The 22,680-nt window shown below is 44.2% G+C and overlaps 1 protein-coding gene across 1 annotated transcript in view; it reads left to right on the forward strand.

Moving 5' to 3' along the window:
- Positions 1-22,680, forward strand: part of LOC134505551 (tRNA (32-2'-O)-methyltransferase regulator THADA-like) — a 31,694-nt gene continuing 9,014 nt past the window's right edge. The window contains exons 1-23 of the mRNA XM_063315304.1: positions 1-223; positions 1,714-1,891; positions 2,226-2,312; positions 3,786-3,813; positions 4,554-4,702; positions 5,227-5,349; positions 5,870-6,029; positions 6,330-6,472; positions 6,867-6,951; positions 8,434-8,570; positions 9,736-9,933; positions 10,759-11,467; positions 11,707-11,859; positions 12,213-12,322; positions 13,229-13,389; positions 14,877-15,043; positions 16,161-16,346; positions 18,317-18,462; positions 19,104-19,247; positions 20,043-20,147; positions 20,477-20,677; positions 20,994-21,144; positions 21,809-22,061. Of these exons, the coding sequence (XP_063171374.1) occupies positions 93-223; positions 1,714-1,891; positions 2,226-2,312; positions 3,786-3,813; positions 4,554-4,702; positions 5,227-5,349; positions 5,870-6,029; positions 6,330-6,472; positions 6,867-6,951; positions 8,434-8,570; positions 9,736-9,933; positions 10,759-11,467; positions 11,707-11,859; positions 12,213-12,322; positions 13,229-13,389; positions 14,877-15,043; positions 16,161-16,346; positions 18,317-18,462; positions 19,104-19,247; positions 20,043-20,147; positions 20,477-20,677; positions 20,994-21,144; positions 21,809-22,061 (3,905 nt within the window). The 5' untranslated portion in view covers positions 1-92. The remainder of the gene's footprint in view (positions 224-1,713; positions 1,892-2,225; positions 2,313-3,785; positions 3,814-4,553; positions 4,703-5,226; positions 5,350-5,869; positions 6,030-6,329; positions 6,473-6,866; positions 6,952-8,433; positions 8,571-9,735; positions 9,934-10,758; positions 11,468-11,706; positions 11,860-12,212; positions 12,323-13,228; positions 13,390-14,876; positions 15,044-16,160; positions 16,347-18,316; positions 18,463-19,103; positions 19,248-20,042; positions 20,148-20,476; positions 20,678-20,993; positions 21,145-21,808; positions 22,062-22,680) is intronic.

Raw genomic sequence — 22,680 nt, forward strand, 5'->3', positions numbered from 1 at the left:
TACTCGCTGGTAAAGCCGTGTTGTGCTGCTACAGAAAGTTGGAAATATCCTTTGGGCTCTTGGGGTGATCCAGGAGTGGTCTCATCCTGCAAATGATGAATGTCGCAGTGCAGGAGCTTGAACGATGCACAGCATTCTACAAAAACCTGGACTGGACAGCTGAGCTGCAGGAAACCAGCAGGCAGATACTGCTTTTCTTGGAGAACCTCAAGCAGTTTGCGAAGTAAGTTGAAAAGTCAATGAATGAGGTTGATGCACAGGTGGGTGGTTAAGTTTAAGAAGAGAAGGTTTAAAAAAATGTTTAGGGGCAAGTTTCTCTGGAAGCCAAGGCTTGTGGCTTCTAGGTTGAAAGTTCCACTTACTCGCTTTCTATCAAGTTATGATCTGCAGCTGAGCAGGCAGAAGGTCAAAACCCATACATGGAGTTTGGGGCATCTGCCTTTCACCCAAAATACCTTGCCTGGGAAAATGGCTCTTAAATTTCCCCCATCAGGATGTGCCAAGACAATTGGGAAATGTATCTCAAGGAAGGGGTCACCAACCAGTTGACAATCTCAGTGCTGTGTCCTCTTTTGGGAAATTTAGAGATCCGATGGACAAAATCTGAAAGAACAATGCCAAATGCCAGCCCTTGAAAAGACAGTATCCTTTTTTTTTTTAAAAAGCATGAAAAATGTTCTTCTAAGAAGATGTTAACAAAAAATCACAGATTAAGCTCAAAGGGAGTTTGCAAAACTTGCACATGGGTGGCTCTGAATTGATTTACAGAAGGAATGGATACCGCTGATGAGCAGGGCAGAATGAGAACCAAGAGAAAAGGGACAAAGGATCTTAAGAGAGAAAAACAGGTGGTGGACAGTATGGGGGGAGGGAGCAGAAGTTTCATCTCAGTCTCCCTTCTTACTGCATCCTTGGTGGAGATTTTTTTTCTTCATCAGGCAAAATCAGTGTCCCGGTAAATGGAAGAAATTCAACATCTTACCGAGATGCTTTGGATGGGTTGGACAGATGAAAAGGGGTGTTCCTTCTGCTCATTTAAAATATTAAGCTGTACCTTGGAGGAGATCCCCTTCCATAGATGGGGTGTGGAGCGTTTGCCCTCCCCTCAAACCCTTGTCCGAGCATATGGCTTAGAGGAGGAGAATGATATTGATTGAAACATGTTGGGTTGGAAGGAGAGCTGATGGAATTCATTGAAGCTTCTTGATCAGTAAGCTTGTTTAGGATTATAGCCTTGGAAGGATTAGATAGTGAAATCCATGGGTCTTATTTCTGAGCAGACACGCTTAGCTTTAGATCATTAAGAAGAATTGGTTTGTTACTCGGGAAGATTTGGTTTATCACAGGTTACAGAGGGACTGAAGAATCCAGTACTTTGCTATTTCAAAAGAACATAACCATTCAATGATGATGATGGTTTTTTTTTTCTCTTTTAGACTCCTTCACAATCTGGGCATTATGTATCCGTCTTCCTGTGCCCTGCCCTCCAAATCCCAGAATCCCTAGCTAGAATAACCAGGTGCTGGCTTTGAATACTGGGAGCTGGCATCTCAATAAATTTGAGCAAGGGGTTGGGAAAGACTGCACGCCCCGTGCAGATCATTATTTAAGGAAGAACAGTAAGATAGCAAAGCAAGTTTTGGAGAAATTATGAAGCTAAGCGTGATCATTCATTACATGAAGTTCTCATCGTTGGGTTTTCTGTGTCCCCAGAAGTTCTCTGAAGCGATGCAAAGATAAAAACTTGGAGGAGGCTTCTCAGCTCTTGGCGAGACTGAGCAGGGGATTGTGGGAGTCAGATCGGGACACCATGTCACCGTTGGTGCGTTGTGTGCTCACGTGTCAGTTGGAGACCACAGCCAGCTCCAGCTTGTTCTGCCGACTTGAAAAGGTGCACAGAGCTTCCCAAGGCCGTTATCCATTTCACCTGACCTGGAAATGTGTTAACAAAATGATAGTGGGGGGATATGTGTACACACAGACACAAACCCACACATTCTCTTTCGGTGTGTTTCTTTACTCAGTGCCTACAGACCCACACAGTTCCCCACCAGTGAACTCCAACCTTTTATGCAAAGGTTGATTTACGTATTATCTTTCCCTCAGAAAGATCTTAAGGATGGACCATGGGTGTTGAAATCTTTTTGCCATCACAGCTCTGACTATCCTTTGAAAGAAATTCTCCAAGTTGTGGCCCTTAGAATTTTTTTCTTTCCTCCCCTTAGATTGTTGGGAAGCTATCCGAATGGAACAGAATCTTGGTCTCTGAAGAGCTGAATAAGGTGATGGACAGTCTGATTGAAGATGAAAAGGTAAAAGAGGTTGAAGTGAGGGAGGGTCAAGATCCGGAAATACATATCCCATAAAGGGGTTCATTTTTCAGAGAAACTCTGCCCAGTCTGGCCCTATTTAAACAAGCCCTTTATGCTGGTCTATGACCTAATAAAGATTTGATTTGATTTGAACAAGCCCTTAAAATCTGGCTTTGGGTTGGAGATGGACCTCGGGTGTGGTATTTTGGTCCTTGAATGGCTGTCACTTTTTCTCTGGACTCTGATGTAATTTCCTTGTCTTTAATCTTTTGTTTATGGTTGGATTTTGTAAGCTGCCCAGAGCCGTGGCAAGATTGGGTGGCCTATAAATTCCATAAATACATGAAAGAATTTAATTGCAGCTTTGGGCATATTTGGTGATTCTGCCCTTCCATCCACTGGTAGCATATGAAGTTGAGATCAAAACAGCAACGCAGCAAAATAGAAGGATTAATCTTTATTATTTATGGACAGTATTTTATACCACTTTTCATTGCAAAGGAGAACAAAGTGGTTTATAAGTCCAATAAATATTAGAATGAAAAAAACATGATCGTAAGTTTCTTTTTTAAAAAAACAAATCCTCTAAAGTAAAAGCAAAAGCTGGAGTGTTTCATTGCAACGACTTTCTCAGAATGCCACTAAAAGACACAACAGACTATTTGAGCCTTGGCATTTTCTTGCTAACTAGAACATGAAAATGAGGGCATTAACTGGATTTTTCTGTGAGGCATTTCTGTAGCAGCACTTAGATTATAGATTATTTGCCAATCTAACCTTTCTAAGTGGTTGATTGTACGATAGCACCTCTGATCTCGCTTTTCCACATACTTGCCTGAACGTGGGTACTTGCACCAACTTTTTTTTTTTTAATCCAGTCACTCGGGTCTGCAAGTCCCTGCAGTTTTCCTGGCAAGGTTTTTTTACAGAAGTGGTTTGCCATTGCCTCCTTCCTAGGGCTGAGAGAGAGGGACTGGCCCAAGGTCACCCCTCTGGCTTTGTGACTAAGGCGGGACTAGAACTCACAGTCTCCCGGTTTCTCGCCCAGAGCCTTACCCACTACACCAAACTGGTTCTCCTTGCCTTTGAGTCGGTCCTGACTCTTGGCATTTGCCAGGACAAGTCCCTGCAGTTTTCTTGGCAAGATTTTCAGAAATGGTTTACCATTACTTTCTGAGAATGAGTGACTGGCCCAAGGTCACCCGCTGGCTTCGTGCCTAAGGCGGGACTAGAACTCACAGTCTCCCGGTTTCTAGGCTGTTGCCTTAGCCACGACACCAAACTGGCTCTCACCAGCATTGTATGTGCATATAATAAACAACTTTAGAAAAAGAAAAATCAGGGTAATGTTTTCTCCACCCATAGCTTGCAATAAGCTCAGTGCTGCAGTTGGGAGCAGAGACCAAAATGTGGTGGGAAGTAATTTGGTACAAAGTCACCTGAAAATCTTAATGCGTTTCCTTCTCCTTTCAGCCAATGTCTTCCGAAGTTCTCCAGACAGGTCAGTCTTCCAACACTTCCATCCTTCCCAGTTTAGAAAATCTACCTTTGCCATTCCCAAACCAGGTCAGAGCCAGTGTTCCTTTTGCTCCAAAGGAATACAGCCACTGGCTTCAACGTGGCCAATTTTCATTTCTAAAAATCTAATCATTCCAACATGTAGCTCACCTTTTACTGATTGATACCCCACCTTATTTAGTTGATTTAAGCCCCAGAGAAAAGTACAGGTAGTCCTCACTTAACAACCATAACTGGGACCTGAATTTCGGTTGCTAAGGGAAGTGGTCATTAAGTGGATCCGATCCAATTTTATGACTTTTGCGGCGGTTGTTAAGCAAATCACGTGGTTCCCCATTGATTCTGCTTGCCAGAAGCCAGCCAGGAAGGTTGAAAATGGCAATCACACGATGCTGCAACGGTCATAAATGCAAACCGGTTGCCAAGCGCCCAAATCGTGATCACACGACTGCAGGGACACTGTGACAGTCGTAAGTGTGAGGACTGGTTGCAAGTCATTTTTTCAGCACCGTCGTAAGTCCAAACTATCACTAAATGAATGGTTGTTAAGTGAGGACTACCTGTAGGTCTTTTAATACGCCCCGGGCAATCTAATGAGCATGCTTCATGAGTCAAAGTCTCCCACCTCCCTGGAGAGGATTGTACCACGTTGGCTCCTGCTCACATACGTGTGAACTCTTTTAAAAAGTGGTAATCAAAGTTCTTTGTTCCATTGCTGAATAGTAAGCCTCTTTCTTGAAGAAAGTTCACTGGGACGCCAGTACTGGAAAAACAACCTGTTGAGGCTCTTGAAAGCCGTCGCTGCAACTTTTGATTTCGTCCTGCAAGACCAGATCACCACTCAGGTGGAGTGGCATTACATCACAATAAAGGTAAAGAAAAGGGGGCTATCACCGTGCTTGAAGCCTTTTTTAAAAAATTGAGTAGGGTCAGTGGTTGCAGCATGGCCCCACCCAAAGTTAAGCCTTGAAGGGCAAGGTAGAAATTTAAACTGAAGCATCTTCTTGGCTTCGGAAAAAGTTCCCTGAGCTACCATCCATGCGATCCAAAGTGTTTCAGGTGGAGAGCAAATGGTTGATAGGACAGATCACCCTCCCAAAACGAACCACGCAATTCCTTACAGGGCAGGGAAGAAAAAAATTAAATTCTCTTAACGCAACAGGGAATTGTCTGATCTTTTGCAGTCTTTAAGAGAAACTGCCCTGACTTTGGTTTAAAGCAGGGTTTCTCATCCTCGGCAGCTTTAAGATGTGGGGACTTCAACTCCCAGAATTCCCCAGCCAGCATGCTGGGGAAGTTCAGATGAGTTCAGATTAAATGTGGGATGGAGTGAACAACCCCAAGGAGCAGAAACTGGACTTTGCACTTGGTTGGTGTCTTCTCCTTGCTTCTTTAGGTGTGCCTGCATCTCTTCAAAGGGCTGTCAAAGGAACTTCAGCCACTTGTCTGGGAGGAAACAGGTCACAGTGAAATCCTGCAAAAGATCTTGAGGTCCCTGGTGCATACCATCACGGATCAGGTGAGGGTATCCTGGGAGAAGATGTGGATTTTTTTTTTTTAGTCCCATGTGACTTCCACAGTTTCTTGACCTAGTGTGTGAAGAAGTCCTTGGGTTTTTGTCTATCCTGAATCTCCCATCATTCAGCACTGGTGGAAGGTCCAGCTTTCTAAGATCGTGAAGGAAGGGGAAAGGTTTTACAGTTGCATGAGAAAAGAAAATCCAGCTGGTCTTCTTTTATTCTCCTATTTCTGGTGTTCAGGCTATAGATGCACGCATCATTTATGCCGCTAAAGGACAGACACCCACAGAGAAATCAGGATCCCCAGGTTTCCAGGAGACCCAAAATTTGCAGAAAAATCTGAAGGGGGGGGGAATTCTATGGGGGACTCCAAAATGGCCAGATCATGTCTGAGAGCTGTGGGGTGGGGGAAGAATGGCACGAAGCAGCTGGAATCTTGAACTGCATCATTTTGTAACAGATAAACTCTCTACTTAAACAAAAACTGGTTTAGGTTGACCTCCACGTTGTTGATTTTAGACTTCCTGCAAAGACAACCGTCTCCTGGCTGGGACCACAGTGAGCATGATGGTGAATACTGCCCCAGAATTTACAGCAGGAGCCAGAGCAGTCTTGAATTTTTACCTCCTAATGGATTTTAATGGATGTCCAGTTGCACAAAGAACAGGTGAACACAAAGGTGTGCTCACATTCTTTTTTTTTTTCTTGATGCACAGGGCCCACTCTGTTTCTTGCCCATTCATGTATTTTGGGGGGGGCATCATTTGGTTACAAATATTGGATAGCTTATCCCTCTTTCAGGAACTCAAACCAGGCTACATATTCTGTGAATCCAGGAAGAAAATTAGGCTGATGGCCCCAATGATCTCAGCCAACATGAATAAAGTGAATTCATAATTACATTGGCAGGATGATCCATTCTGAGTCAACTGAATGATGGATTTGGTGTTGATAGCACACTGGGGTTTTTTTTGCCCAGGTGGGTGCCAGTTTGGGGCCCTTTGGATCCCTGCTCCCGTCTGGAGGCCAGATGGTTTGGAGAAGCTGGTGATGACTCGTGGCTTATTAACCTGTTGCAAGAAAGAGATCCTGATCTGTCTTCTGGATGGTACCCCACAGAAGGTACCTTCAGCGTTATCATTTTTAAAATATTTTAAACAATAATTTGGTTCCAGCTAACATAAACCATAAAGCAAAGTTGGGTAAACATCAGGGCTGAAGAGATCTGTTTATTGAACTGATTGTGCTTTTTTGGGGCAATTGACCATTCTGGGAACTGACCAGTTCATTAACATGAAGAGCGATTGATGAGTCTATTCAGGTTCCATAAGTACCTTCAAATTCCATATATTTATAAAACTGTTTTAAACTTGCCTCTTGTCTGTTGATTGGCATGCCCTGCTTTCCAGGAAAAGTTGCCTTGTTTACAAAAACAGCCCTCCTAAATCCATAAACAGTCCAGACTTGATTGCATTTCCCCCAGTTTTTCCTTAACCTGATTATCTTTGCTCTGCAGCGATGCCTGTTGCTGGATGTTCTGTTCCCAGCTATTTTAGACCTGATGGAGGAGCCCACAAGCTGCCCTTACTACTGCTTTCAAGGTAGGCAAAACCGCATGCCAACATCCCGTTCAGAAGCAAGTCCCTGATAGGGCAGCCTGAGGTCTCTTCTCCCTTCCTGTAGAATCATCTATTCTCTGAAAGAGAGTTAAGAGGACCTTCTGAGGTCAGTGGTGATGGTGAGGAACCATGTATGGGGAATAGAACTATCAGTTCCCATCACAAGTGGCTGTTTGCAATAACTGCAATAGTAAGATGCCTAAGATGTTCCTCCTGCTCCTCCTGCTCCTGCTGTGTTGTGCACTTTTAGATTACAAGAGTGTTTTCTTACCCTGTAAGCCATTTTTGGAGCTTTTCCAGCTGAAGAATGGCATGTAATTATTGGCGTGAGTGACATTGTAGGAAGACAGCTGTGTTAGCCTGGTGAAGAAGATGGAACTTGCTGAGATGGCTAAATTGACTTCTTTGCTCAGAGAAAAGACAGTATCTATGTTTATTGCTGATTGGAAACCCCTTATGGGCATTTTGCGTGAAACAGAAAAAAATGAACTTAGGATTTATGGTTTCTGTGATTGGACAGAATTGATTATAGAAAGAAGGGAGCTACCTTGTAACTATAAATCGTACTTATAACTACTGTAAAGAAACTCAGATGCTACTTTTTTGTATCTTTTTCTTTTCTTATTTTCCTTTTCCTTCACTTTTAGCTTCCACTTTTAGCTTTCTCTTTGATTTCTCTCTCCTTCTTTTCTTTTTCTTATTTGTATTCATTTGTATTAGCTTTTATCTTCCTTTTTTAAAACAATCTTTAATTAAATCTTTAATTTAAAAAAAAGGGAGAATGCTGGGTTAGCCTATGGTGGCAAAAAATTGGGAATCTGGTAGCATCTTTTCCAAGTAATAGATTTGGTTTTAAAGACATCAGCTTTCTTATTAAGAAGTTGATGCCTTGTCATGAATATTTGTTAGTCAGAAAAGGTGCTACCAGATTCCTGACTGTAGGTGGCTGAGTGAATGAAGGAATCAATCATATTTTATATATACAGTTAAAATAATAGTGCATGTATTGCTTTGTTTATGGGGGGATTAAAATTTATTTTAAATTACTGTTGTAAACTGCCAGGAATTGTTGGAACTCTTCAGGATACAAATATTTGTAAAAAAATAGATAAATATTTTATAGCCGAAGGATGAGCAATTGTAAATCAAAGGAGAAGTATCAGAGTCGACCAAGGTTTATCAATATGGTGGACTTCCAATTTTCTTTTTCCCAGAGGAGTTGGAGTGGGATCTGGGCAAAGTCTGGGAAATAAATTGCAGAGATGTTCGAAACTGTCATGAACCTTCCTGTCAAAAATAAGACCATGTTGGTCCAAGATGACCGGAGCTGAAACCCAACATGTTTGGAGAAGACCAAGTTTGGATACAGGCCAAAGTTAAAGGAATATGAATAAGTAACTAGGTGGCAAGAATTGTTTCAACATTGCCTTTGACAGCTTAACAGAGCCCGTGTTGCCTTTCCAGCTTTTTCTCTGTGGCTTCAACGTCTCCGAGAAAATTTGGACAACATTTGGGAAGTAAAGGAGAACTTATTGCTGGGGGACAATTCGACACTTCTCCAAAGGCTAAGCAGGATTGTTTGGAACAATGCAGAGAGCCCAGTAAGGCATCGTGTTTATTTATTTATTGGGGTGGGGGGAAATGTTTTATTCTTTTTGCTCTCCAAATATCACCCAGTATGGCTTCCGTTGCAAGTTGAATGAACCCCACAAAAGCTTTGCTGTTCTTAAATCTGGGAGGAGTTGGCATGGTCTATAATTCCATCGCTGTTTTATATAATTTGGTTGTTTTGAATATTGATACCTCGTGGGGTTTTACCTTTGAGAGATGCCTTTGATCTTCCGATGCTAAATGGTGTATAAATAAATAAATACCACTTGTACATGATAGTATGGTATATAAATAAGAGAGCCAGTCTGGTGTAGTGGTCAAAAGCACCGGGCTAGAAACCGGGAGACCGTGAGTTCTAGTCCTGCCTTAGGCATGAAGCCAGCTGGGTGACCTTGGGCCAGTCCCTCTCTCTTGGCCCTAGGAAGAAGGAGGCAAGGGCAAGCCGCTTCTGAAAAACCTGCCAGGAAAACTGCAGGGACTTGTCCAGGCAGTCACCAGGAGTCAAGAGTGGCTCGAAGGCATATGCCCAAAAAAGTAATTAAATAATAAAGAGTGATAGCATGGGAGAAGACGCAAATAGCAAGTTGAATGAACTAAAAATAGATCTGAATGAAGTAAAGGTCTTGGCTGGACAGCAGTAGACAGGGAGAGAAGGTCAGGTCCAACATTTTAAGGGCTAATTGATTCCAAACTCCTATCATCATCTTTTACAGGTAGTCCTTGCTTAACGACCACAATTGGGACCGGAATTTCAGTCACTAAGCAATGTGGTCGTTAAGTGAATTTGACCTGATGTTACAGCCATGTTTGTGGTAGTCATTAAGCAAATCACTGTGGTCAGTAAGCAAATCACATGGTTGCTAAGCAAATCACGTGGTTTCCCCATTGATTTTGCTTGCCGGAAGCTGGCTGGGAAGGTCGAAAATGGTGGTCTTCCAACTGCAGGGACACTGAAATGGTTATAAGTGTGAGGACTGGCAGCAAGTCAGGTTTAGCGCCGCCGTAAGTCCGAACCGTCACTAAAGAAATGGTTGTTAAGCGAGGACTTCCTGTGGTCTTGAAAATGAGTCATCTGTATCTCTTTTCATGTGTAATAACTCCTGTCCTGCACCTCTTTTACTTGTCTTTATGTACTTCTCTCCCATGGTGATTCAGACAGAAGGAGTGAGTGATTTTGTCCACAGCTCCTTTCAGATTCTCTTAGAGATCTACAGCCTGGAGTGTGATCACTTTGAGGACCCAGAGAGACCTCTTTTTAGAGAGTACCTGCAAAGGGTTATTTTCATGCCTTGGGAAGCTAAAGCTCGGTATTTCGCACTCATTGCCATCCTTCCCTACCTGGGTCCTGAAAAAGTAAGTATCCCTTTTGCTATAAATGCAATTGTATTTATAGATTTCCTATTTATTGATAAATAGAATTGGCCATCTGGGTTTTGTTTTTTTTAATTACGCTCTCAATCTTCAGAATTGCCTGGGTGTGCAATGTTTGCCCCTTGCACTGCAGAACCATTTAATGGATTATTGTACATTTATCCCACCTTCCTACAATCAGGGATTGGGGATATTGTAATAAATTACAAATAACATCCAAAGGAAAAATAAAAATTAATCAGCACTGAAAATGGTAGAAACAAGATGCTTAAAAGCAACAGCAGTGAGCAACAGGGGCTGAGAGAAAATTATGAATATTATGATGGGCTAAAAGATGGCCTTTCTTCCTCTCCAGCTGCTCCCCTTTGTTCCAGTTTTCTTTGCAATTAACACTAAACATTCTGGGCCTACTTGCTCTGTTGGTGGTGTTTTTCTCATCCGAAAAGTTTGTTTCTGTTTCTGCAAAACTTAACATTCCCCGGGACATGCACAGATATCCCTCTCTTCTTTGTTAAAGTGTCCTGATTTAATTCCATGCCAGCTGGCACTTGCTTTTCTTCTCAGTGGAGCAGTGAGGTTCTTTCCATCATCTGCTCAAAATTCACCCAATAAAACAATACAACCACCTTGAGAAATAACTACAAGGATCCTTTATACTGTTTCTCCTTTATATCAGCACATTCCAGTCTTAATCTTTGTTCTTCCTGAAGTTCCTCCTCAACCTGTCCAGGTATGAAATATGTTGGGTAAAGGAAGCATGGCTTTTATGGATTCCAGTTACGTCATTTCATGGATCTTTTTGCCCAGGTTCTGGAGATCTACGTCGATCTCCCACAACATCTCCTCAACTGCTTGTCAACCAACTGTTTGTGCCCTGTGGCTTCGGATTTGTACAAAACTCTCCTACAGCTGCAGCGCAAAGCCTGGACCGAGGTGCAGGATGAAGTCTCCGAGGAACAGCTGGCTCACAAGTGGGCTTGTTATTGGTCACCGACCCTCTCTAGAGCCTTGACCTCTTCTGATTCATTCCTTCAAAGCAATACCTCCAGCCACCTTCTTGGGTGGACTTTGAGACTCTTTCCTGCTTCTTACACGTTGCTTGCCACCAGATTTGGTGGCAGAGATGCCTCTCAGCTCCGAGCATGGATCTCCTTGTTGAACGTTCAGAAGACAATTGCAGGAGACTTGCTTACAGATGGAGAGAACCTCAAGAGACTCACCTGCTGTCTCTTCTCTAAAGAAGAAAATGTCCGTCTGGCAGCGTTGGGCTTCCTATGCTCAGCTCCCAGGACTAGTCAAGCCTTATCTGAGAGGGAGATCCAACTCCTGAAAGAATTCTTGCCCCTGAATTTGAGTTGTGATTCTTCTTCTTTTCGACAACTCCTTCAGGCCCTGGTCAAGAAGGCTTTGGTGAGAATGAGGGACAGTTCTCTTGCTCTGCTTCGGCAACAGACGGTGATCAAGAAGGAAGGCTTGCTCGGAAAGGATCCAGAAAGGAGTCTCCTCCAAGCTGTAGGTGAGTTAACTCCTAGCCACACTTTGGAGGCTGTGCCAGAACCAATGGGTCAAGTAAGCCAATGTGCCATAGAAATTGCTGGAGGTCCTTACCCAGAACAGAAGACAAGACAAATCTCCTTCTCCCAAAGAGAACAGAACCCAACCTTTCTCCACCCGGATGTTCTCAGCACCATCATTCATCCTGCTTTGTGCAGGATCATAACATGTCATTAAAAATATATATCTTTCTGGATCTAGATTTTGTGGATTGGCTGCTGCAGCTCTGCATGACGTCTCTGATGTCCGGGTCCAACTACCAAAGAAGGAAAACAGCTCTCCTTCTCCTGGCAGCCATCATGGAGACCTTCACGGACACTTGGAGACCAGAGAGGAAGAAGGGGCAGCCTCCACGTAAGTGTCTTTACTCCAGCTCTCCCCAGCCCAGTGCTGTCTAGGAGTGTTGGGCTCCAGATCTCGGATTCCCCCGGCCAGCACAAGCCCACAAGGTGATAAACCCCTCAGAAATGGGGGTCCAATGAAGACTTGGCTTTCTGGGTTCATTGTGAATGCTCAGTCCTCAGTGTTAGAAGAAAATTGGAGGGTGGGTGGGATGTACAGAAGAGATGGAGTAGAATAATTTGGAAAAGGGCTGGGGTGGCAGGCTGAATAGCAATCTTCTACCCCACCATTTTCCACGTAAGATCTATTTCACGAGACATGCTTCAGATATGCTTCTTTCCAACCCATGCTTGCTGTCTCTCCAGGCAACATGGCTACGTTACTATGCTGGTCCAGAAGCACAGGCTACTGGGACTTTTTCTCTACAGGCAATACATTGACGTTGCTGAGCTGCTTGCAGGATAGCACAAATGAGGTATGGTGGTCCACCTCTCCTCCCCTAACATTGACCATCCACAAAGGTAAGAATTTACAGACCAGCTTCAAAGATCAGTCATGTTTCTGCAGCACACTCAGGTGAACAATTCAGCAGTTGAACTTGGAATATTCTTGCACAACTAAGAAAAGAACAGAAAAAGACACCTGGTGAATTAGTGCCTTGCTTCACCAGTTGACCAGATCTAAGCAATGAACGTAGCTGGTCGTGGTGCTCCAGCCCAAGCAGGGAGTATCAGATCCAGCCCAACCAAAGATTTGGCATCTTGGACACCTCAGTTTGGACCTCAGGATGAGCCCTTTTTTTTCAGCTTGGAGGGTGCACTTGAGGTGTGGCTGGTGATATTATGACATTGCCAGAGTGGGTGGAACCAGAATTTTCTCTTTTGGGGGTGTAGTTTTTTCTGGTCTGGGGTCAAAGGGAGAAATTGGTATCTTGGACCTTGGGAGGTTGAAGGCACTTAGGGATGTTCAGAGCAGCAATTCTGCTTCTTAAAGATTACCCTAAATCTCCAAAAAGTCCAAACTGTTAATTTCTGTCCACTGGGGGGTGGAGGGGCCTCTGGGGACTACAGATGGGGTGGGATCCTGCATGTGGCCAATAAGCCAATATTTCTGATCATGGTCTTAGATGCAGAGCTGGGAAAATTTGGGGAGCCACAACACTGATGCACTTTTAATAAAACCCCAAAGGCTGGTACCAAAACTGGCTCCAGAGAAGATTACATGTGTGAAAACACCTCCTCCCACCCTGTCCAATATTCCTTTCTGAATAGGCTTGGAAAGCTTGCAGACTGTTTCACAGTTTGCTGGGCCCAGGGCATGCATGCAATCCTACCATCTGCTAGAGGTCTTCTCCTTATGGAGTTCTCCTATCTTCGCACAGATCCGCGAGTTGGCATCAGAGCTGCTCATCTGCTACTTCCCACCAGCTTTCCCAGAATCCACTGCTGTAGCTCTGTTTGAATGGGCCCTAGAAGCCCTAAGCAGTCCCAGGGTTCAAGATAGTGAAGCAGGAGCAGTACTGATGAAAACCCTTCTTCACAAGTAAGACCTTGCTTCCTTGTTTTCTGAGCCTGTAAGTTACTGTAATGGTATGTGGGAATGATCTTGGGAGACCAGGCAAAGAGATGCGGCCAAGGGAATGGCCAGATAAGAGGCAGCATAGCCCACAGCTGGATGGTGGGTGGGGCAAGAGACTCAGGAGGGAACCTCCCTAAGTTATCGGGCTGTAAAGGAGACGGGATGAGTCTGAAGGGAGGGTGATGTAATAGCCTGTGAGAATGACCTCGGGAGGCTGAGTGAAGAGTTGCTGCCTAGGTAATGGTCAGATAAGAGACAGCATAGCCTGCAGCTGCATAATGGGAAGTGCAAGAGGCTCAGAAGAGACCCTCCCTAGTTTCTCAGGCTGTAAAGGAGATGGTGGGGGGGAGGATTGTACTTTCAGACTTCCAAGATTTTGTCAATGTAGCTTTACAATAAAGTAGAATTAGCTCATCTGGCCGTGTTTCTTGGCTGGTCTACCTGGTAAGTTGGCAGTTAGATTGCTGAAATAAAGATGCAGGTGGGGAGGAAGGCAGGAAGACAAGTAGTCATCCTTGCCCATCACTTAATCCCTTTTGAGCCATCCTAGTTTCTGTTGAAATGCCTAAATCACTTGCTCCTTTCTCAGATCATAGAGGGGTTGCATGAAGGCACCCATGTTGTTGGCACTGCTCACTGAAATTAAGAAAAGCAGAGATAAGAGGGGTCCTGTGAAGTCAACATGGACTCCAAATCCCGCTCCTAATCAGCCATTACCAGCTCAGATCCCATAAATGAGTAGGTGAATTTGGATTTGTTTTTTGTACCAAAGAGCATTATAAAATGTGTCAAGTTCTTGGCAGCTGACTACAACTGAAAACAAGATTTTCCCAGAATTTCCTTAAATAAGATTTATTGAAAAGGGATGAAATAAAGCATTAAGCCCCTGTTAACGGCAGGGCATGATCAAGGGATCAAGAACCACAGATTTCCTTAAGGGGTTTCTAAAGCAAAGATTAGGAGTAAGGTACAGAATCTTGGAAACGGTGATAGGACCTTGTAGCCCTCATTTATTCCTGAGTTCCTTGAGGAAGAACTTCTTTGAACTTTTTGAATCTCTTGTTCTCAGGCTTTCTGTAGACTGGACTGAGCTGCTGTTTATGAGATAAGCTACTAATGGAATCCTCTCCCATCTATTGATGGTTTATGGCTGACATGTTACAGAAATCTCAGCAACTGGGTTGTTTTCACTTTGGGAGCTAATTGATCTCCCATCATGTTAGAGATTTCTCCAGGTTTTTTCCTAGTGAATTCCCTGTGAATGGACATGGGGCTAATTGAATTTGCATGTTGTGAGATGTGATGGTATCTTCAGGCTCTGAACATATAATCACAGTGAGATTTCTTTGATTGAGCATCACTTGTTCCATCAACCCAACAGTCATCATTTGTTAACCTCTGTTCAGGGTTGAGCCTGTTGGGCAAACCTGACCTCTGTTTACCTCCACCAGGCTGGATAGACATATCTTGAAGCTGTTATTGCTGGAAACAGGGGAGGAGCTCTCTGTGCCATGCAAATACCTCTGTTTTCTTGAATATTTGCTCAATGTGCTACAGAAGCATTTTGTCACAGCTTGTCATGACTTATTGCTGGCAGCTCACACTACACCAATACATGGTCAGTACTTTGTTATTTTTTCTCTTGGAAGATTAGAATAAAAGGGGATGTATGTATATGGAAGATGACATTAGCAATTTTCCTTACCCTCCAGAAGGTTAGGATGCAACCCCCAGAATTTCAAGTCAACTTGCTGGCTGGGGATTCTGGAATATGCAATCTCACTCCAAAAGGTGATTGGGAAAGGCAGCTAGAGTGTTGGATGTGGGACTGTAGAGATCCAGGTTCAAATGCTCACCACGTTGTGAAGCTCACTGGTTAGTCTAGGGCAGTGTTTCTCAACCTCAGCAACTTTAAGAGATGCGGACTTCAACTCCCAGAATTCCCCAGCCAACTGAAGTTGAAGCCAGTTGAAGTCCTCATCCCTTAAAGTTCCCGAGGTTGAGAAACACTGGTTTAGGGGCAGTCCTGATCAGTTTCCTACCTTACAGATTTGTTCTGAGGAAACACGATGACAGAGATCCTTTTGCTTGTTTTCTTACAAAGACGAAAGCCCAGCATTCCTGTCCATGAGCGTCATTTAGTCTTTGCAGAAAATAAAAACTGAAATGCCAAACCGTGAATTCTGTACTTGATGCCAAATTCTACAATGGCCCAAAATTAGGGAAGCAGTGATCTTCCACCTCTTATCATCCCTGACTATTAACCATTTGGTTGGGGATAGAACTACAACTGGACAACAACCAGCATGGGCCATTCCCCATTAGGCGATGGCCTGTGTATAGAATATAAATAATTGGACCTGCAATTAAGCATTGCTACATGGAGTACCCCTTTATTAGGGTGCCAGTCAGTCTGGTGCCCTCTTCCAGGATTCTCCATTCCATTTCCCTATTCTTCCTTTCCCATAACATCAGTCTGCGTCTGGTGATCATAGGACACACTCAGTCCTCATAAAAAAAAAAACAACCCCAAAGAAATGTTTCTACTTCTTCCAGCTTTGGAATTTGTCCAACTTTAAGAGGTCTCCTTTGTCAGACACAAGTCGTACAGTTTGGGCTACCTGAGAACTTGTCAAATGAATTCAATATTAGTATCTAGGTTAGACTCCCCAAATGTGCAGCAGTCCAAACTGGCATGAGACTATGATTCCAGGCCTTCTGTTGGTTCCCTGCAGGGATGGTTTTGGCTCTAAGGCGATGCCTGCTTGAAGTACCGGAAGTTCTGTCTTCTATGTTAGAAGCACAGAAGATGCAACACTGGCGGTTTTTCTTCCAGCGTTTGGTGACAGCAATGAAAGACATCAGCAATTTGCTCTTGGGTGTGTTGCAGAGCAACCAAGCATCAAGCACAGACCAAGATGGTAAGCCCAACCTAGCAGGGGGAACCAGCAGCCAGCAGCTTTTAAGCTCTCTAAAGAAATAGTGGGGTGTCAAACAGACAGAGGCAGAGTTACTCCATTAATCTTAATGGTGACCAGGTTTGAATAAATAGATCCTTCACTGCCTAGTTTTTCTAAGTTCTCCCATGCTTTGGAATGCCACCAATGTGGTTTCTTTGATGGCCATTTTCCCCCCTTATTTTGAGAACTACCCAGAGTTGTGTTTAGTGAGATGGGTGGTCCTATAAATTAATTGCAATAAATAAATAAAGGGTGTATTTTAGTTGTCTAGTGATATGTGATAGAACACGCTTAACAACACAAGATAATCTCTGTAGCTCAGGGTTGAACTGTGGAGTCCTTGGTGCTTGGTGTTGGCTTGCAGACATCTCATTGCTCCGCTAGGTAACCCTATCAGTGCAGGGGAGGGTGGGGTTTGCTCCCTGTTTATATACAGTAGCTCGCCCTGCCAGTGTTGGTGGGGTGTGGTTTTCTCCTTGGCAGTGAGGAGGCAGGGCATTGTTTTCTGCTTCATTGTTTGTCTGTTTGATGGTTTGTCTCCTTGGTAGTTCCTTGAATCTGATGTTTTGATGAACTCGTAAAAAGACAGTTCCAATAGAAGAGAATCTCTGTAGCTCAGGGTTGAACTGTGGAGTCCTTGGGGCTCTCTGAGCTTGGTGGTTTCCTTGCAGACATTTCATTACCCAACTAGGTAACATCATCAGGGCTAGTGAAGAGAAAACAATGTCCTAATCAGGAACTACCAAGGAGAAAACCACACCCCGCCAACACTGGCAAAGCAAGGTACTGTATATAAAGAGGGAGCAAAGCCCACACTCACCAGCACGGATGGTGTTACCTAGTTAGGTAATAAAATGTCTGCAAGCAAACCACCCAGGGTCCCCTGTGTGGGGGAGATGGGCAGTGATAAAAATATGATAAATAAATAAAAATAAATAAATAAATCCCTTTGGGGGAGATGGGCAGTGACAGAAATTTGAAATATAAACAAACAAACCACCAAGCTCAGAGAGCATCAAGGACTCCACACCACACCGTTACTAACTGCAGAAACTTAATATCTTGCATTACGTTAATTCAGGTCTCTTAGAAAATATGGGCAATAAACCAACTGTGGAATTCCTGGTAAACAAATTGTTGGCTGATTTTGTTTTTCCAATTTCTTTGGGAAGTTTCAACCAGAAGCATTAATCAGGGTTAACTAATGAGGCAGTGCCCGCAAAAATGGTCACATACAACAATTGACTTACAACCCACTAACAGTGAGAACATCTGTAATTTAGGTAGAGGAGCATAATGCTGCCTCTGGTTTATCTTCATGCTCAATCCTTGTTGCCTGGCTGAAATTGATTGAAAAAGAATTACTCCATAAGGACTCTGAGGAGGACTGCCCCCTGTTCTCTTCATTCTTCAGTTTCTGACATAGCAACCTGTAATGGTATGTGGGAAAGACCTTGGGAGACTGGGCCAAGAGACGCTGCCAAGGGTTCCCCAGCATAGCCCGCAGCTGGATAGTAGATGGGGCAAGAGGCTCAGAAGAAACCCTCCCTAGTTTCTTGGGCAGTAATGGAGATGGCGGGGGGAGAGAATTGTGCTTTCCGACTTGCAACATTGATGCCGGTCTCGAGGGCATCAATGGGAATCACAACTAGGAATCACAACTAGATGAGCTAATTCTACTTTATTGTAAAGCTACATTGACAGAACCTTGCAAGTCAGGAAGGACAATCCTACCCCCCCTTGCCTCCTTTACAGCCTAAGAAGCTAGAGAGGGTCCCTTCTGAGCCTCTTGCCCTGCCCACTATCCAGTTGAGGGCTAGGTTGCCTCTTATCTGACCATTCCCTAAGCAGCGTCTCTTGGCTCAGTCTCCCAAGGTTTTTGCCTGTACAATTACACAACCTAATGCCTATTTTTTATTTTATTTCGGCAGCTGCATCACCTTCCTTTGCAGACATGGGAAATGCCATCGGCAGCCTCATCCGGCTAGGGAAAGGCTTGGGACCAGACATGGAGGATGCAGTCCTACTCTCAGAGGAACACAGCCTCATCTTGACCTGTTGCTGGGTCTCGGTGAAAGTGAGCCGTTTTGACAACACTTGAGTTTTTTGCATGGAAGATTTAATTCAGGCTCTCCATGGCCAAAAGGGCAGCTATCCTGGTGCTCCAGTGGGACATCTTTGGGAAGCTACCACAGTCTCATGGCTTTAAGCATGGCCCGACTTAATCTCCATGCCATTTTATTTCACCTTTTCCCCCAATCAGTTGTGGCTTTGATCAGTATCCAGGTGCCTTCATTTCAAAACAAAGATGGGGAACCTTTGGCCCAGCCTTTCCTGAGACCCTGCCCTTTCCCTAAAACCCCACCCCTTGGGCAGAATGATCTAGCTCTATGCAGGCAGGGAACTGAACCTGATTACCTGAGTTAGTGGTTTATAGCTTAGCATATTGCACAAATGTAGCCCCCTTAACATATGGTTCAGTGCCTTGGGCCAACTCAGAAAAATGGGTTAATTCAGTTATCCTCTTAAACCAGTCAGTAGGCAATGGACTAAAACGCTTTCATGGACTTTCCAAGGTTACACCAGCCCATAGATTGGCGATACGATACCACCGTTGGGATTAAGAACTATATACATCCAAGACCTCTGTAGCATCAAAGATGTGAGGATGCCTGTCTTCCCTGTAACTTTTTCTCACTTTTACTTTTAACTGCCAAGGAAATTGGGCTACTCTTGGGAGGCCTTGCAGAGAAAGTTCTACCTCGGCCGCTACCTGCAGGATGTGAGCCTCTGCTACCTCTTCAGGTTGTAAATATGGCTTCCAAAGCATTCCAGGACATCTTGCTGAAGTGCCGGCACTGGGTAAGAGATCCTCCAACAATTAAATCAAAACAGGCTAAGGGAAAGGACTTTGATCCTGGTGGGTTGCCACCAGTGAAATATGAGTTTGATTCATGATTTGGTGGAAGAGTGATGGGAGAATTAGACTTGGGCTGGAAGGACCCATTGTTTGACTTGGTTACGAAGGACAGTTGGTGACTTCAGGCCAGCCTCTGTCTCTCAGCTCCTTCTCCCTGAGCACAAAATAGGATGTGGGGTGAAGCACAGAATCAACTACATCAACTTGAACTTCAAGTTGTGTGTGTGTGTGTGTGTATGCCTGTGTCTGTGTGTGTACACACACACACACACACACACACACACTGTACATACATACAAAGATACATACTGTAATGGTATGTGGGAAAGACCTGGGTAGACAGGGCGAAGAGATGCTGCCTAGGGAACTATCAGATAAGAGGGAGCGTGGCCCACAGCTGCATAATGGGCGGAGAAAGAGGCTCAGCAGGGACCCTCCGTAACTTCTCAGACTGCAAAGGAGACAGCAGGAGATTTGTACTTTCAGACGTGCACGATTGATGTCAGCCTTCCCAGGTGGACCAGACAGGAAACACAACCAAGATGAGCTAATTCTATTTTATTGTAAGGCTACATTAACAGAACCTTGCAAAGAGTTTGGAAGAGTATGCAGTTCCTAGTTTCCCCACCCCTTCCAGATATGCAGTTTTTTTCCCCCTCTGTCCATGAATCTGATCTTTGGTGGCTGAGCTTTTGACAAGAATAAAGTCAAACTCTTTTCTTTTTCTTTTCTGGCAGGGAGCAGTGGAAGGCTGTAGTATGGGCTTCACCAAGTTTTGCACCACTTTGCTAAGTCACCCCAGCCCAGAGCTACAAAATATCCCAAGGATGATGCTAACACAGGTGGGAACTCATCTGCCATGCACGTATGAACATACGATTAGTGCTCCCCCAGAAATATTCCAGAAACAGTCCTAGAACTGGACTTACCAATGCACTAAGCCATGATTTGATCAGCTCTTCAATCACTGAATAAACTCCCCAAGGATTTGCATAACACACAAGGGTGATAAACCCCAAAGGCTGGGACAAGTTATCAGCTAAAAGCAAATCCAAGTGAACCTTGGCACACTCTATGAATCAGGCCAGCATCAGGACATTAAATGCAACGTTTAACTTTATTGTTATCTACTGGGTTCTTCTCGTTCTTCTTTTCTTAAATCTCCTTCAAGGGTTTGGCTTTGTTAAACAGCCCCAGGGGCAACTCCATTACTCGCAGGGCAGCTGGCTTCCCAATGCTCTTCCTATGCATTGTGGCTGGGGAAGACCCCGCCAAGTCACGGCCTCTTCTGGCTCACTGCATTCAGACGTTGCTCGCCTTGGCCAACGAGCCTATTTCCCACAGCTCAGACCAGACAGTGGATTTGCCCCAGGTAAGGACACGGCAGGAGCATGAGGTAGGGCCGTTACGTGAGTCCCCCAAATAAGGTGGGATCAGATATTTCAATAGAGTTCTGTTGGCTTTGCATTCATACATCACACTAAGCCATCTGACAGTTTACTTGGTTTGTTGTGTGAACTCAAATGGCTGAGGCTCATAAACTCTACTTTATGGTCCAGCAAATGTGTGAACCATTGAACCACAAAGACGACAAACCAGGACTTTGCGTGATGTCTGAACCCAGTCCTGATATTCTTACTAATTCTGGCCCAAGTGCAAGCTGATCTCTTTTCCTTTATCTTCTGTAGGTTTTGGCAGTCCACGTGCTTCAAACACTTGTCCGTGGTTCCAATCTTGGACCAGCTCTGCAACCATACATCACCTCCCTGATGACGTTGGTTCTCAAGGCCCTAAGCTCCTCTAGTTGGGCCATGAGAAATGCAGCCAACCAACTTTTTGGTAAATCATTCTCTTCCCTTGGAAGCTTAGATCTGTTTGATAGCTGAGTTGACTTCAGTCCAGGTTCTTGGTTTCTCCTTCTAGTAGATCTCAAATATTTTTAAACTGCCAGGATCACATCAAGGGAGTAAGCATACGTGTGGACATTTGCTGCCAGCTGTGTGCAGTTCCTGAAAGGAACAAAATCTTGCTTGTGCAAATGATAACTGGAAAGAAAACCAACACCCTCATTTTGATTGCATCTGCTTCAATGTAACTCCATCAAGATCAACAGGATTGCAAAACATAACTATTATTTCTCTTTCAGAAATCAAGGAGGGGGTCTAATATGTTTGATCACCTTTGCACATACAGACAGTCCTTGTTTAGTGACTGCTTCATTTAACAACTGCAGTTACGATGGTGATGAAAAAGTAACTTTGCGACCAGTCCTTGCATTTATGACCTTCGCAGGTCTGTAAAGCAAAGGAAAGCTGAAGGAAGATCATAAGCCCAGTCGTGGTTTCATTTAGAGACCGCTTCACTTGATGGCCTTGTTTAGTGACAATTGTGGTTGCTGAACGAGGACTATTTGTACATTCGTTGCTTTTTTTCCCCACCACTTCCACTACGAATGCAGTCCAGAAAACAGTTCTTTCTAACTTCCTATCTTGCTTCACTCCAGGTGCCTTGACTGTTCGCCTGCTTGGGCAGAAGTGGAGCCGGGATGATGGCCGAGCCAAGGATGGGGTAAGCCCCGAAGCTCTCTTTGGCCGATACCCTCATTTGAGAAGCATCCTACTTGGAGAATTGACCCTAGCTGTGGAAGTATCCATCTCTGAAGGACCCAGAAGGGGGAAGTTCCACCTCTGTCCTTCCCTGTATGCTGCCCTCACTTTTCTGGCCAAGCTGCAGCCCAGCAGAGACACCCGGGACAGGTAAGCTTAGAAATGGCGGAAGACTGTGGGGTAGGACATCAAAACCAAAGATGAAATCACCAAGGTGGGGTCATTGAATCATTCAGATTGGACAAACTGCAAGGACCGTTCAGCTCAAGGCTGTGCAAGGTGCAGAAGAACCATTTCAACAGCCGTGAGAGGTGACTAAGAAATGTTATTAAGAGGCCTAAAAGTCTGTGAGCTACATCTCACGACAGCTTATACCTTTAAATAAGGTGTATTAGTCTGAAAAGATACCGCCAGATTCCTTGGATTTAGGGTTAGCAGAGACTAAAACAGCCCTTCTCCTACCATATTCAGAAAAAGGACACTGTATTTTGGCCTATCTCAACCAAGACAGACATCAACTCCCAGCAATAATTTCCATTCAAGCTTTCCTTGTATAATTGATGTAGATTATATTTCCCGGGGCATCGCGTGCATCCTAATTATTCCAATTTCCTTTTCTTGATGGTATTCACAAGTCCCCACTCTTTGGCCTACCTCTGGAGGATAGCCTTATTCTGTACACATTCCACCCATCGTATGTCCAGTAACCTTTTTAAAATCCACATTTCAGAGGCTTCTGTTCTCAAGATTGGCATTTGAGTTTCTCAGT

This window comes from Candoia aspera, chromosome 15 (genome assembly GCF_035149785.1).
Source record: "Candoia aspera isolate rCanAsp1 chromosome 15, rCanAsp1.hap2, whole genome shotgun sequence".
In the NCBI taxonomy this organism is placed as follows: domain Eukaryota; kingdom Metazoa; phylum Chordata; class Lepidosauria; order Squamata; family Boidae; genus Candoia; species Candoia aspera.